The 17,568-nt window shown below is 50.1% G+C and overlaps 1 protein-coding gene across 1 annotated transcript; it reads right to left on the bottom strand.

Annotated features, from left to right (window-relative positions):
• Positions 1-4,465: 4,465 nt before the first annotated feature.
• On the bottom strand, positions 4,466-11,252 carry NAA80 (N-alpha-acetyltransferase 80, NatH catalytic subunit). Its single transcript, XM_075286403.1, has 2 exons — positions 11,203-11,252; positions 4,466-6,384 (listed from the first exon to the last, which is right to left on the bottom strand). Exons 1-2 carry the CDS (start codon positions 11,223-11,225, stop codon positions 4,821-4,823), a joined length of 1,587 nt encoding a protein of 528 aa, XP_075142504.1. The 5' UTR covers positions 11,226-11,252; the 3' UTR covers positions 4,466-4,820.
• Positions 11,253-17,568: the final 6,316 nt, after the last annotated feature.

The following is a 17,568-nucleotide window of genomic DNA, read 5'->3' as shown; positions in this document are numbered from 1 at the left end:
GAGGGGACAGGTGAGGATGAGGTCAGAGATATATGGAGGGGACAGGTGAGGTCAGAGATATATGGAGGGGACAGGTGAGGTCAGAGATATATGGAGGGGTCAGATATATGCAGTCGGCGCTTTTGGATGAAGAGAAGAGTTGGAGAAGAAGACAGAGGCGTCGTTGGAGAGTTTTTGGACAGAACAGGAGACGCCCCCAGAGCTGCAAGAAAACTCATTTACATAAGGAGGAAAGAAGATATTTCTCAGGATCAGAATAATGAAGAGGAGACTTCCTTAAGGCGATTCAGACGTGTATTTAGTTAAAAAGGGTTTCTATTGATAGGATCCTTTTAAGCGAGCAGCAGAGTATAAGGTGGACTGGAGGGGGGAGAGAGTATTTGCAGGGAGTCCATGGAGAAGGGGGTTGCAGTAATCTAGGTGAGAGATTATGAGGGCCTGGACGAGCGTCTTTGTGGTCTTAGGGGTCAGGAAGGAGCGGATTCCATGGATGTTCTTGAGTTGGAGGCGGCAGGAGGTGTCGAGGGTTTGGATGTGCGACTTGAAGGATAGGTCGGCGTCCCGGGTTATCCAAAGACAGCAGACCCTTGCTACAGGTGGTTCTATGCCCAGTCATCTAGTCAGTGATTCCTCCTGTACAGTCACCCAGCTTTACCAGGTTTCTGCATGGGAGATCTCACTAGTGAGGGGGCGCTACATCCCTGGCTCCAGTCACAATGCAGATCTAGTGATAGCAGGTGCTGCAGTGGAGATTTTTATAGCTGTCACCCAACTTTCCCAGAAGCTGATCTCCGTCATCCTGCGGACAGATGCATCCTGCATTGTGCCAGCAGCTCCTGGTATTTGGACGGGGGGGGGCTCTGCTATTTATAGCCTCCAAACATTCCACTTATCCCTATTATAGGCAGCGCTCCCAGGACCCGGTGTCTGCCCCTCCGCACCCCACCCCTGCCCGCTGGACCCTCATTGTGCTGCGCTCCTGGATTCTTGTGATGGCTAATGTTTCAGTCTATGCTCTAGGCCCCTCACCCTCTCCAGGGGATGCCCAGGGGAACGTGTACCTGCTGGCAGTGGACTCCATCAGTGACCTGCACAGCGTCCCCCTGGACACAGAGACCCCACAAGGGGCAGGAGGTGAGTGCAACCTGCGACTCTCCAGCAGCTGTAGAACCACAACTCCCAGCAGGCTACCATGCCCATAGAGGCCACCGCCAGATGTGACATGTCAGACCCTGCCGACGTCTGGAACTCTGCTCGCTCTCAGCCAATGGGAACATTCAAGCCGAAAGCTGACAACCCAGCATGGCCTAATACTTCACAGCTGAGGGGTTGTAACAATGTAACCAACCTGGACTGACGCACTGTAACGAACCCTTGGGATTTCACAGAGGACTGACACACTGTAACAAACTATCAGGAACTCACAGAGGACTGACACACTGTAACAAACTATCAGGAACTCACAGAGGACTGACACACTGTAACAAACTATCAGGAACTCACAGAGGACTGACACACTGTAACGAACCCTTGGGATTTCACAGAGGACTGACACACTGTAACGAACCCTTGGGATTTCACAGAGGACTGACACACTGTAACAAACTATCAGGAACTCACAGAGGACTGACACACTGTAACAAACTATCAGGAACTCACAGAGGACTGACACACTGTAACAAACTATCAGGAACTCACAGAGGACTGACACACTGTAACAAACTATCAGGAACTCACAGAGGACTGACACACTGTAACAAACTATCAGGAACTCACAGAGGACTGACACACTGTAACGAACCCTTGGGATTTCACAGAGGACTGACACACTGTAACGAACCCTTGGGATTTCACAGAGGACTGACACACTGTAACAAACTATCAGGAACTCACAGAGGACTGACACACTGTAACAAATCTTCAGCTGTGATAACTTTGAGAATGTTTTCATCATCTGGGTGTAATGACGACTGTTCCCATTCCCTGACAGAGAGCCGAGATCTCAGAGATCTATGGGGACGTTGTGCTCACGCTCCATGTGCAGGCGCATCCGCTGCTCGCTGCGTTTCAATCTCTGTCCATCATTGGCCTTGGGATAAGATCACGTTTAGTGCGTCTGAATATTATGGTGCGCGCTAAGTCAGGGCGACCTAAAGAAGCACAAGTGACGCCGAGACCCCGTACAATATGGCGGCTCTATAGGGGCGGCTGAGCGCAAGGCAGATGTGTATGAGCCAATCACAGCGCGGCTCTCATTCTACCAGAGCGGTTTATAATACGAAAGCTGCGCAGTGATTGGCTGCTATAAGACATAAGGATAGTAATGTACCAAACACGGCAGGGGTCTCCACCCCGCTCATGGGGGTCTCACCCCCTTATTAATGGCCGATCTGTTCTCGCTTTATTTCTAGTCACATCTGAGGCACATGATGAGAAATCAGCATCCGATAAACCACCGGCCCCGAGCGCTGAGCTCCCACCGCAACGCAGCAGACGTGGAGTGCCCTGGACCACTGCCCTCCTCACCCTCCTCATAGTCATCGCCCTCATCAACATGAGCCTCGTCCTCTACATTCTGCAGCTGTACAGTGAGTATACTCCAAGCACAGCCAGAGCTGCATTTACAATTCTGCTGCAGGCCCTGACATCTAGTGATGGTTCTGTATGTGAACAGCAAATGCCCTGGACTGGTGCATTGTGGGAGATGCAGAGAGAACCGGCAACCGTCAGCCCAAGGCTCATGTCAGGCAGCAAAATAGGCTGCTCTAGATGTGACTGGAGTGGAAGACATAGAAGTGCAGCTCTGGATGTGACTGGAGTGGAAGACATATAGAAGTGCAGCTCTGGATGTGACTGGAGTGGAAGACATAGAAGTGCAGCTCTGGATGTGACTGGAGTGTTGGGCATATGGAAGTGCAGCTCTGGATGTGACTGGAGTGGAAGACATAGAAGTGCAGCTCTGGATGTGACTGGAGTGTTGGGCATATGGAAGTGCAGCTCTGGATGTGACTGGAGTGGAAGACATAGAAGTGCAGCTCTGGATGTGACTGGAGTGTTGGGCATATGGAAGTGCAGCTCTGGATGTGACTGGAGTGGAAGACATAGAAGTGCAGCTCTGGATGTGACTGGAGTGGAAGACATATAGAAGTGCAGCTCTGGATGTGACTGGAGTGGAAGACATAGAAGTGCAGCTCTGGATGTGACTGGAGTGGAAGACATATAGAAGTGCAGCTCTGGATGTGACTGGAGTGGAAGACATAGAAGTGCAGCTCTGGATGTGACTGGAGTGTTGGGCATATGGAAGTGCAGCTCTGGATGTGACTGGAGTGGAAGACATAGAAGTGCAGCTCTGGATGTGACTGGAGTGTTGGGCATATGGAAGTGCAGCTCTGGATGTGACTGGAGTGGAAGACATAGAAGTGCAGCTCTGGATGTGACTGGAGTGTTGGGCATATGGAAGTGCAGCTCTGGATGTGACTGGAGTGGAAGACATAGAAGTGCAGCTCTGGATGTGACTGGAGTGGAAGACATAGAAGTGCAGCTCTGGATGTGACTGGAGTGGAAGACATAGAAGTGCAGCTCTGGATGTGACTGGAGTGGAAGACATATAGAAGTGCAGCTCTGGATGTGACTGGAGTGGAAGACATAGAAGTGCAGCTCTGGATGTGACTGGAGTGGAAGACATAGAAGTGCAGCTCTGGATGTGACTGGAGTGGAAGACATAGAAGTGCAGCTCTGGATGTGACTGGAGTGGAAGACATAGAAGTGCAGCTCTGGATGTGACTGGAGTGGAAGACATAGAAGTGCAGCTCTGGATGTGACTGGAGTGGAAGACATAGAAGTGCAGCTCTGGATGTGACTGGAGTGGAAGACATAGAAGTGCAGCTCTGGATGTGACTGGAGTGGAAGACATGGTACTGCAGAAGTGTGACTGCAGCTCTGGATGTGACTGGAGTGTTGGGCATATGGAAGTGCAGCTCTGGATGTGACTGGAGTGTTGGACATATGGAAGTGCAGCTCTGGATGTGACTGGAGTGCTGGGCATATAGAAGTGCAGCTCTGGATGTGACTGGCGTGTTGGGCATATAGAAGTGCAGCTCTGGATGTGACTAGAGTGCCATCTCTCTTCTTGTCGCCCCCAGGACACCAGGACGTCTTGCTTCGCACACTCGCTGACAGGTGTGACGCACCCGCGCAGTCTCTACAGAAGTCATTCACAAACTGAGTCTCTGTGTATCCGGGCCCCGTATTATGCAGGGACACAGCAGAGCTATGGACATGTGACACAAGGGGGGCCCCGAATATCAGAGACCCTGCCTGGCCGACCTGACAACATTGCACCCAGGCTCGTACCAACCCCCCCAGCTCAGCGCTGTAAAGTGGGAGGAGCTTCTCAGTACGAGCGGTATTCTAAGGCGGCGAGAGTAACACAAGGCGCAGAATAACGGAACACAATAGAACGTCATTCACACTGTCATATCCGCTTTATCTGCACAAATATCCATAAAGGTTTTGTATCACGCTGAGCTGTCTGGTCTTCATCCACTGGGAGAGGGGGCAGGTGGGGGTCCGGTGTGAACGTCCCCCACAGTGCACAGAAACAAACCTTGGCCAACAGGGGGCAGCACAGAAACATCAGGTCCTATCACATGAGAGCTAGCAGAAAAGACTGAAGAATGCTGCTCTGGAGGTGACTAGAGCAGAAGAGAAATTATAATTCCAGCCCCCCCAGCTCAGGAGACATCAAATAAGGCCCTGACCAGTAAGATCTTCAGCATCTTCATTCCCTCTGCAGGGTGGTCTGCTCATCTCCACCCCCATCAGATACGTTTCTTCATCCAAAATATGGGGTCCCCACGAAAATCCTGGTATGGGGTCTGCAAGGAAAGGCCAGTTCTTCTCTGATCTGTTGGTGGAAGAGATGAGGAGCCGAGACCAGGAGGAGACACAGAGAAGAGACCAGGTGGCGGTGCAGAAGTGGAGCAGGGTCGTGGAGGAGGAGGAGGAGGAGGAGGAGGAGGAGGAGGAGGAGGAGGAGGAGGCGCTGCTGGTGGTGATGGTAGGCTAGGTCTAGTTCCAGGAGGAGGGGATGGTGATGAGGAGCAGAGACCAGGAGGAGACACAGAGAAGAGGCCAGGTGGCGGTGCAGAAGTGGAGCAGGGTCGTGGAGGAGGAGGAGGAGGAGGAGGCGGCGCTGCTGCTGCTGGTGGTGATGATGGTAGGCTAGGTCTAGTTCCAGGAGGAGGGGATGGTGATGAGGAGCAGAGACCAGGAGGAGACACAGAGAAGAGGCCAGGTGGCGGTGCAGAAGTGGAGCAGGGTCGTGGAGGAGGAGGAGGAGGAGGAGGCGGCGCTGCTGCTGCTGGTGGTGATGGTGGTGGTGATGGTAGGCTAGGTCTAGTTCCAGGAGGAGGGGATGGTGATGAGGAGCAGAGACCAGGAGGAGACACAGAGAAGAGGCCAGGTGGCGGTGCAGAAGTGGAGCAGGGTCGTGGAGGAGGAGGAGGAGGAGGAGGAGGCGCTGCTGCTGCTGGTGGTGGTGGTGGTGGTGATGGTAGGCTAGGTCTAGTTCCAGGAGGAGGGGATGGTGATGAGGAGCAGAGACCAGGAGGAGACACAGAGAAGAGGCCAGGTGGCGGTGCAGAAGTGGAGCAGGGTCGTGGAGGAGGAGGAGGAGGAGGAGGCGGCGCTGCTGCTGCTGGTGGTGATGGTAGGCTAGGTCTAGTTCCAGGAGGAGGCGCTGGTGGTGGTGGTGATGATGGTGATGGTAGGCTAGGTCTAGTTCCAGGAGGAGGGGATGGTGATGAGGAGCAGAGACCAGGAGGAGTTGAAGTTGGAGAAGATTCTGAGAGGGAAATCGGAGGACATGGAGGAGAAGTCACAGGGTGATGGTTTGAGGTCAGGTTGGTCTTGGTGGCCGCCATCTTCTGGATCATGGCCGCAGGCAGCAGGCTATTCAGGTTCCCCATATTCTGGACAGGCTCTGACAAGCGATACCCCAGGTGGTGGTAGAAGTCCTGCTTGTCGTGAGTGGTCAGGTACAAGTTTCGGAAGCCCCTTCCTTTTGCGTACCTCTCCGTGGCCTCCATCAGTTTCCGTCCGTAGCCTTTACCACGTAGCTCTGTGCTGACCACCACTGACTCCACAAACAGGCTGTCCTGGACACCCACCACTCTGCAAAGTTTGGCATGACCCAGGGCAGGGCCCTCAGGGGCCCCGATAAGCACCAGACAAAGTGGGAAGTCATCCGAGGAGCGCTCTAGGGAGTGCATCCGAGCCCCCAGACTCCGCTTCCATGTTTGGTTGAGGAGTTGGGCACAAGATGCGGTGAGGTCAGGACGGTGATGAAGAGGCACAAGCAGCAAACTGCCCGGAGCCGCCGCCCTGTGGGGGACAAAAGGGGAGGAGTCAGATGATGGTGGAAATCACAGATATCAATATATAGGATCTGTCTGCCAATCACTGAGCAACAGCAACCCCGGAGGTGAGGAGGCGGCACTGCAGGATGTCTGGACAATCATGTTACATGGGGAGGTCGCTGTCTCTGTACATGTGACAGTATATGGGGGGGGGGGGGGGGGGGCAATGTCTGTACATGTGACAGTATATGGGGGGCGCTGTCTGTACATGTGACAGTATATGGGGGGCGCTGTCTGTACATGTGACAGTATATGGGGGGTCTCTGTACATGTGACAGTATATGGGGGGCGCTGTCTGTACATGTGACAGTATATGCGGGGTCTCTGTACATGTGACAGTATATGGGGGGGCGCTGTCTGTACATGTGACAGTATATGGGGGGGGTCTCTGTACCTGTGAGATATTTGGGGGGTCTCTGTACATGTGACAGTATATGGGGGGCGCTGTCTGTACATGTGACAGTATATGCGGGGTCTCTGTACATGTGACAGTATATGGGGGGGCGCTGTCTGTACATGTGACAGTATATGCGGGGTCTCTGTACATGTGACAGTATATGGGGGGGTCTCTGTACATGTGACAGTATATGGGGGCGCTGTCTGTACATGTGACAGTATATGGGGGGCGCTGTCTGTACATGTGACAGTATATGGGGGGGTCTCTGTACATGTGACAGTATATGGGGGGTCTCTGTACATGTGACAGTATATGGGGGGGGGCTGTCTGTACATGTGACAGTATATGGGGGGGTCTCTGTACATGTGACAGTATATGGGGGCGCTGTCTGTACATGTGACAGTATATGGGGGGCGCTGTCTGTACATGTGACAGTATATGGGGGGGTCTCTGTACATGTGACAGTATATGGGGGGGTCTCTGTACATGTGACAGTATATGGGGGGGGGCTGTCTGTACATGTGACAGTATATGGGGGGGTCTCTGTACATGTGACAGTATATGGGGGCGCTGTCTGTACATGTGACAGTATATGGGGGGCGCTGTCTGTACATGTGACAGTATATGGGGGGGTCTCTGTACATGTGACAGTATATGGGGGCGCTGTCTGTACATGTGACAGTATATGGGGGGTCTCTGTACATGTGACAGTATATGGGGGGGTCTCTGTACATGTGACAGTATATGGGGGGCGCTGTCTGTACATGTGACAGTATATGGGGGGTCTCTGTACATGTGACAGTATATGGGGGGGTCTCTGTACATGTGACAGTATATGGGGGCGCTGTCTGTACATGTGACAGTATATGGGGGGTCTCTGTACATGTGACAGTATATGGGGGGTCTCTGTACATGTGACAGTATATGGGGGGCGCTGTCTGTACATGTGACAGTATATGGGGGGTCTCTGTACATGTGACAGTATATGGGGGGGCGCTGTCTGTACATGTGACAGTATATGGGGGGGGTCTCTGTACCTGTGAGATATTTGGGGGGTCTCTGTACATGTGACAGTATATGGGGGGTCTCTGTACATGTGACAGTATATGGGGGGGGTCTCTGTACCTGTGAGATATTTGGGGGGTCTCTGTACATGTGACAGTATATGGGGGGCGCTGTCTGTACATGTGACAGTATATGGGGGGGTCTCTGTACATGTGACAGTATATGGGGGGTCTCTGTACATGTGACAGTATATGGGGGGGGCTGTCTGTACATGTGACAGTATATGGGGGCACTGTCTGTACATGTGACAGTATATGGGGGGGTCTCTGTACATGTGACAGTATATGGGGGGTCTCTGTACATGTGACAGTATATGGGGGCGCTGTCTGTACCTGTGAGATATTTGGGGGGTCTCTGTACATGTGACAGTATATGGGGGGTCTCTGTACATGTGACAGTATATGGGGGGTCTCTGTACCTGTGACAGTATATGGGGGGGTCTCTGTACATGTGACAGTATATGGGGGCGCTGTCTGTACATGTGACAGTATATGGGGGGTCTCTGTACCTGTGAGATATTTGGGGGTCTCTGTACATGTGACAGTATATGGGGGGGTCTCTGTACATGTGACAGTATATGGGGGCGCTGTCTGTACATGTGACAGTATATGGGGGGTCTCTGTACATGTGACAGTATATGGGGGGTCTCTGTACATGTGACAGTATATGGGGGGCGCTGTCTGTACATGTGACAGTATATGGGGGGTCTCTGTACATGTGACAGTATATGGGGGGGCGCTGTCTGTACATGTGACAGTATATGGGGGGGTCTCTGTACCTGTGAGATATTTGGGGGGTCTCTGTACATGTGACAGTATATGGGGGGTCTCTGTACATGTGACAGTATATGGGGGGGGTCTCTGTACCTGTGAGATATTTGGGGGGTCTCTGTACATGTGACAGTATATGGGGGGGTCTCTGTACATGTGACAGTATATGGGGGGTCTCTGTACATGTGACAGTATATGGGGGGGGGCTGTCTGTACATGTGACAGTATATGGGGGCACTGTCTGTACATGTGACAGTATATGGGGGGGTCTCTGTACATGTGACAGTATATGGGGGGTCTCTGTACATGTGACAGTATATGGGGGCGCTGTCTGTACCTGTGAGATATTTGGGGGGTCTCTGTACATGTGACAGTATATGGGGGGTCTCTGTACATGTGACAGTATATGGGGGGTCTCTGTACCTGTGACAGTATATGGGGGGGTCTCTGTACATGTGACAGTATATGGGGGCGCTGTCTGTACATGTGACAGTATATGGGGGGTCTCTGTACCTGTGAGATATTTGGGGGTCTCTGTACATGTGACAGTATATGGGGGGCGCTGTCTGTACATGTGACAGTATATGGGGGGTCTCTGTACATGTGACAGTATATGGGGGGGTCTCTGTACATGTGACAGTATATGGGGGCGCTGTCTGTACATGTGACAGTATATGGGGGGTCTCTGTACATGTGACAGTATATGGGGGGTCTCTGTACATGTGACAGTATATGGGGGGGGTCTCTGTACCTGTGAGATATTTGGGGGGTCTCTGTACATGTGACAGTATATGGGGGGGGGTCTCTGTACCTGTGAGATATTTGGGGGGTCTCTGTACATGTGACAGTATATGGGGGGGCTGTCTGTACATGTGACAGTATATGGGGGCGCTGTCTGTACATGTGACAGTATATGGGGGGTCTCTGTACATGTGACAGTATATGGGGGGGCGCTGTCTGTACATGTGACAGTATATGGGGGGTCTCTGTACATGTGACAGTATATGGGGGGGCGCTGTCTGTACATGTGACAGTATATGGGGGGGTCTCTGTACATGTGACAGTATATGGGGGGGCGCTGTCTGTACATGTGACAGTATATGGGGGGGTCTCTGTACCTGTGAGATATTTGGGGGTCTCTGTACATGTGACAGTATATGGGGGCGCTGTCTGTACCTGTGACAGTATATGGGGGGCGCTGTCTGTACATGTGACAGTATATGGGGGGTCTCTGTACCTGTGAGATATTTGGGGGGTCTCTGTACATGTGACAGTATATGGGGGGTCTCTGTACATGTGACAGTATATGGGGGGCGCTGTCTGTACATGTGACAGTATATGGGGGGGTCTCTGTACATGTGACAGTATATGGGGGGTCTCTGTACATGTGACAGTATATGGGGGGGGTCTCTGTACCTGTGAGATATTTGGGGGTCTCTGTACATGTGACAGTATATGGGGGGCGCTGTCTGTACATGTGACAGTATATGGGGGGTCTCTGTACATGTGACAGTATATGGGGGGTCTCTGTACATGTGACAGTATATGGGGGGGGTCTCTGTACCTGTGAGATATTTGGGGGGTCTCTGTACATGTGACAGTATATGGGGGGTGTCTGTACATGTGACAGTATATGGGGGGCGCTGTCTGTACATGTGACAGTATATGGGGGGGTCTCTGTACATGTGACAGTATATGGGGGGCGCTGTCTGTACATGTGACAGTATATGGGGGGGTCTCTGTACCTGTGAGATATTTGGGGGTCTCTGTACATGTGACAGTATATGGGGGGCGCTGTCTGTACATGTGACAGTATATGGGGGGTGTCTGTACATGTGACAGTATATGGGGGGTCTCTGTACATGTGACAGTATATGGGGGGGTCTCTGTACATGTGACAGTATATGGGGGCGCTGTCTGTACCTGTGAGATATTTGGGGGGTCTCTGTACATGTGACAGTATATGGGGGGTCTCTGTACATGTGACAGTATATGGGGGGGGCGCTGTACATGTGACAGTATATGGGGGCGCTGTCTGTACATGTGACAGTATATGGGGGGGCGCTGTACATGTGACAGTATATGGGGGGGTCTCTGTACATGTGACAGTATATGGGGGCGCTGTCTGTACATGTGACAGTATATGGGGGGTCTCTGTACATGTGACAGTATATGGGGGCGCTGTCTGTACATGTGACAGTATATGGGGGGTCTCTGTACATGTGACAGTATATGGGGGGGCTGTCTGTACATGTGACAGTATATGGGGGCGCTGTCTGTACATGTGACAGTATATGGGGGCGCTGTCTGTACATGTGACAGTATATGGGGGCGCTGTCTGTACATGTGACAGTATATGGGGGGTCTCTGTACATGTGACAGTATATGGGGGGGCGCTGTCTGTACATGTGACAGTATATGGGGGGGTCTCTGTATCTGTGAGATATTTGGGGGTCTCTGTACATGTGACAGTATATGGGGGCGCTGTCTGTACCTGTGAGATATTTGGGGGTCTCCCTGATATTTGCCCATATTTGGTCTCCTCACTCACCCGCTCCCTCCGCTCTCCCCCATGCGCCTCCAGTTTCTCTGACCAATCAAGATCCTTTACGTCACAGGGTCAGCTGACAGCCGCGCGGGGGCTGCCGGGAGTTGTAGTTTGCGCAGTAGTCGCACGGAGCAGTAATCTCTGCGGCCACATGAGGGCGCCGGAGCCGCGGCAGGTCAATGTTCACATATAGCAAATAAGCAAATATCGCAGGATTTCTGTAAGTATAAACCGCGGTAACCGGAGAAAGGAGAATATAATAAACCGCAAGGCCGGTGATGGTAGCTAAACCCCCCCCCCAGTAATAGCCCCCCCCCAGTAATGGCAGCCTCAGTAATACCCCCCCTCTGTAATAGTCTCCTCAGTAATCCCCCCCTCAATAATAGCCTCCTCTGTAATACCCCCCCCCCTCTGTAATAGCCCCCTCAGTAATAGCCCCCCTCTGTAATAGTCTCCTCAGTAATCCCCCCTCAATAATAGCCTCCTCTGTAATACCCCCCCCCCCTCTGTAATAGCCCCCTCAGTAATAGCCCCCCTCTGTAATAGCCCCCCCAGTAATAGCCCTCCTCAGTAATGCCCCCCCCCCCCTCAGTAATGACCCCCTCAGTAATACCCCCCCTCAGTAATACCCCCCCCCCTCAGTAATAGCCCCCCCTCAGTAATGGCCCCCTCAGTAATTAGCCTCCTCAGTAATACCCCCCCTCAGTAATAAGCTCCCTCAGTAATAGCTCTTACACTGATTGGTACAGTCTCTATTACCTGTACCCAGACAGAGACTGGGAGCTCACTACATACAGATTATACAGTCACCACTAGGGGGAGCTCACTACATACAGATTATACAGTCACCACTAGGAGGAGCTCACTACATACAGATTATACAGTCACCACTAGGGGGAGCTCACTACATACAGATTATACAGTCACCACTAGGGGGAGCTCACTACATACAGATTATACAGTCACCACTAGGGGGAGCTCACTACATACAGAATATACAGTCACCACTAGGGGGAGCTCACTACATACAGATTATACAGTCACCACTAGAGGGAGCTCACTACATACAGATTATACAGTCACCACTAGGAGGAGCTCACTACATACAGATTATACAGTCACCACTAGGAGGAGCTCACTACATACAGATTATACAGTCACCACTAGAGGAGCTCACTACATACAGATTATACAGTCACCACTAGGGGGAGCTCACTACATACAGATTATACAGTCACCACTAGGAGGAGCTCACTACATACAGATTATACAGTCACCACTAGGGGGAGCTCACTACATACAGATTATACAGTCACCACTAGGAGGAGCTAACTACATACAGATTATACAGTCACCACTAGGAGGAGCTCACTACATACAGATTATACAGTCACCACTAGGGGGCGCTCACTACATACAGATTATACAGCCACCACTAGGGGGAGCTCACTACATACAGATTATACAGTCACCACTAGGGGAGCTCACTACATACAGATTATACAGTCACCACTAGGAGGAGCTCACTACATACAGATTATACAGTCACCACTAGGGGGAGCTCACTACATACAGATTATACAGTCACCACTAGGAGGAGCTCACTACATACAGATTATACAGTCACCACTAGGGGGAGCTCACTACATACAGATTATACAGTCACCACTAGGAGGAGCTCACTACATACAGATTATACAGTCACCACTAGGGGGAGCTCACTACATACAGATTATACAGTCACCACTAGGGGGAGCTCACTACATACAGATTATACAGTCACCACTAGGAGGATCTCACTACATACAGATTATACAGTCACCACTAGGAGGAGCTCACTACATACAGATTATACAGTCACCACTAGGAGGAGCTAACTACATACAGATTATACAGTCACCACTAGGAGGAGCTCACTACATACAGATTATACAGTCACCACTAGGGGGCGCTCACTACATACAGATTATACAGCCACCACTAGGGGGAGCTCACTACATACAGATTATACAGTCACCACTAGGGGGAGCTCACTACATACAGATTATACAGTCACCACTAGGAGGAGCTCACTACATACAGATTATACAGTCACCACTAGGTGGAGCTCACTACATACAGATTATACAGTCACCACTAGGGGGAGCTCACTACATACAGATTATACAGTCACCACTAGGGGGAGCTCACTACATACAGATTATACAGTCACCACTAGAGGGAGCTCACTACATACAGAATATACAGTCACCACTAGGGGGAGCTCACTACATACAGATTATACAGTCACCACTAGGGGGAGCTCACTACATACAGATTATACAGTCACCACTAGGGGGAGCTCACTACATACAGATTATACAGTCACCACTAGGAGGAGCTCACTACATACAGATTATACAGTCACCACTAGGTGGAGCTCACTACATACAGATTATACAGTCACCACTAGGAGGAGCTCACTACATACAGATTATACAGCCACCACTAGGGGGAGCTCACTACATACAGATTATACAGTCACCACTAGGGGGAGCTCACTACATACAGATTATACAGTCACCACTAGAGGGAGCTCACTACATACAGAATATACAGTCACCACTAGAGGGAGCTCACTACATACAGATTATACAGTCACCACTAGGAGGAGCTCACTACATACAGATTATACAGTCACCACTAGGAGGAGCTCACTACATACAGATTATACAGTCACCACTAGGGGGAGCTCACTACATACAGATTATACAGTCACCACTAGGAGGAGCTCACTACATACAGATTATACAGTCACCACTAGGAGGAGCTCACTACATACAGATTATACAGTCACCACTAGGAGGAGCTCACTACATACAGATTATACAGTCACCACTAGGGGGAGCTCACTACATACAGATTATACAGTCACCACTAGGGGGAGCTCACTACATACAGATTATACAGTCACCACTAGAGGGAGCTCACTACATACAGATTATACAGTCACCACTAGAGGGAGCTCACTACATACAGATTATACAGTCACCACTAGGAGAAGCTCACTACATACAGATTATACAGTCACCACTAGGAGGAGCTCACTACATAAAGATTATACAGTCACCACTAGGGGGAGCTCACTACATACAGATTATACAGTCACCACTAGGAGGAGCTCACTACATACAGATTATACAGTCACCACTAGGGGGAGCTCACTACATACAGATTATACAGTCACCACTAGGGGGAGCTCACTACATACAGATTATACAGTCACCACTAGGAGGAGCTCACTACATACAGATTATACAGTCACCGCTAGGAGGAGCTCACTACATACAGATTATACAGTCACCACTAGGAGGAGCTCACTACATACAGATTATACAGTCACCACTAGGGGGAGCTCACTACATACATATTTTACAGTCACCACTAGAGGGAGCTCACTACATACAGATTATACAGTCACCACTAGGGGGAGCTCACTACATACAGATTATACAGTCACCACTAGAGGGAGTTCACTACATGCAGATTATACAGTCACCACTAGGGGGAGCTCACTACATGCAGATTATACAGTCACCACTAGGGGGAGCTCACTACATACAGATTATACAGTCACCACTAGGGGGAGCTCACTACATAAAGATTATACAGTCACCACTAGGGGGAGCTCACTACATACAGATTATACAGTCACCACTAGGGGGTGCTCACTACATACAGATTATACAGTCACCACTAGGGGGAGCTCACTACATACAGATTATACAGTCAGCACTAGGGGGAGCTCACTACATACAGATTATACAGTCACCACTAGGGGGAGCTCACTACATACAGATTATACAGTCACCACTAGGAGGAGCTCACTACATACAGATTATACAGTCAGCACTAGGGGGAGCTCACTACATACAGATTATACAGTCACCACTAGGAGGAGCTCACTACATACAGATTATACAGTCACCACTAGGGGGTGCTCACTACATACAGATTATACAGTCACCACTAGGGGGAGCTCACTACATACAGATTATACAGTCACCACTAGGGGGTGCTCACTACATACAGATTATACAGTCACCACTAGGGGGAGCTCACTACATACAGATTATACAGTCACCACTAGGAGGAGCTCACTACATACAGATTATACAGTCACCACTAGGGGGTGCTCACTACATACAGATTATACAGTCACCACTAGGGGGAGCTCACTACATACAGATTATACAGTCAGCACTAGGGGGAGCTCACTACATACAGATTATACAGTCACCACTAGGGGGAGCTCACTACATACAGATTATACAGTCAGCACTAGGGGGAGCTCACTACATACAGATTATACAGTCACCACTAGGAGGAGCTCACTACATACAGATTATACAGTCACCACTAGGGGGTGCTCACTACATACAGATTATACAGTCACCACTAGGGGGAGCTCACTACATACAGATTATACAGTCAGCACTAGGGGGAGCTCACTACATACAGATTATACAGTCACCACTAGGGGGAGCTCACTACATACAGATTATACAGTCACCACTAGGGGGAGCTCACTACATACAGATTATACAGTCACCACTAGGAGGAGCTCACTACATACAGATTATACAGTCAGCACTAGGGGGAGCTCACTACATACAGATTATACAGTCACCACTAGGGGGAGCTCACTACATACAGATTATACAGCCACCACTAGGGGGAGCTAACTACATACAGATTATACAGTCACCACTAGGGGGAGCTCACTACATACAGATTATACAGTCACCACTAGGAGGAGCTCACTACATACAGATTATACAGTCACCACTAGGAGGAGCTCACTACATACAGATTATACAGTCACCACTAGGGGGAGCTCACTACATACAGATTATACAGCCACCACTAGGAAGAGCTCACTACATACAGATTATACAGCCACCACTAGGGGGAGCTCACTACATACAGATTATACAGTCACCACTAGGGGGAGCTCACTACATACAGATTATACAGTCACCACTAGGAGGAGCTCACTACATACAGATTATACAGTCACCACTAGGGGGAGCTCACTACATACAGATTATACAGTCACCACTAGGAGGAGCTCACTACATACAGATTATACAGTCACCACTAGGGGGAGCTCACTACATACAGATTATACAGTCACCACTAGGGGGAGCTCACTACATACAGATTATACAGTCACCACTAGAGGGAGCTCACTACATACAGATTATACAGTCACCACTAGGAGGAGCTCACTACATACAGATTATACAGCCACCACTAGGAAGAGCTCACTACATACAGATTATACAGCCACCACTAGAGGGAGCTCACTACATACAGATTATACAGCCACCACTAGGGGGAGCTCACTACATACAGATTATACAGTCACCACTAGGAGGAGCTCACTACATACAGATTATACAGCCACCACTAGGGGGAGCTCACTACATACAGATTATACAGCCACCACTAGGGGGAGCTCACTACATACAGATTATACAGTCACCACTAGGGGGAGCTCACTACATACAGATTATACAGTCACCACTAGGGGGAGCTCACTACATACAGATTATACAGTCACCACTAGGAGGAGCTCACTACATACAGATTATACAGTCACCACTAGGAGGAGCTCACTACATACAGATTATACAGTCACCACTAGGAGGAGCTCACTACATACAGATCATACAGTCACCACTAGAGGGAGCTCACTACATACAGATTATACAGTCACCACTAGGGGGAGCTCACTACATACAGATTATACAGTCACCACTAGAGGGAGCTCACTACATACAGATTATACAGTCACCACTAGTGGGAGCTCACTACATACAGGTTATACAGTCACCACTAGAGGGAGCTCACTACATACAGATTATACAGTCACCACTAGAGGGAGCTCACTACATACAGATTATACAGAATATACAGTCACCACTAGGGGGAGCTCACTACATACAGATTATACAGTCACCACTAGAGGGAGCTCACTACATACAGATTATACAGTCACCACTAGAGGGAGCTCACTACATACAGATTATACAGTCACCACTAGGGGGAGCTCACTACATACAGATTATACAGTCACCACTAGGGGGAGCTCACTACATACAGATTATACAGTCACCACTAGGAGGAGCTCACTACATACAGATTATACAGTCACCACTAGGGGGAGCTCACTACATACAGATTATACAGTCACCACTAGGGGGAGCTCACTACATACAGATTATACAGTCACCACTAGAGGGAGCTCACTACATACAGATTATACAGTCACCACTAGGGGGAGCTCACTACATACAGATTATACAGTCATCACTAGGAGGAGCT

Source organism: Leptodactylus fuscus, chromosome 9, assembly GCF_031893055.1.
Source record: "Leptodactylus fuscus isolate aLepFus1 chromosome 9, aLepFus1.hap2, whole genome shotgun sequence".
Taxonomy (NCBI): domain Eukaryota; kingdom Metazoa; phylum Chordata; class Amphibia; order Anura; family Leptodactylidae; genus Leptodactylus; species Leptodactylus fuscus.
This window is presented reverse-complemented; position numbering and strand designations above follow the sequence as displayed.

What these genes read in the sequence shown, in the direction of transcription:
- NAA80 (XM_075286403.1), bottom strand. Translation starts at nt 11,225, where the DNA reads ATGGGGGAGAGCGGAGGGAGCGG. An exon ending in GGGGAGAGCGGAGGGAGCGG is followed by an intron (nt 6,385 to 11,202) that starts GTGAGTGAGGAG and finishes TGTCCCCCACAG; the next exon opens with GGCGGCGGCTCCGGGCAGTT.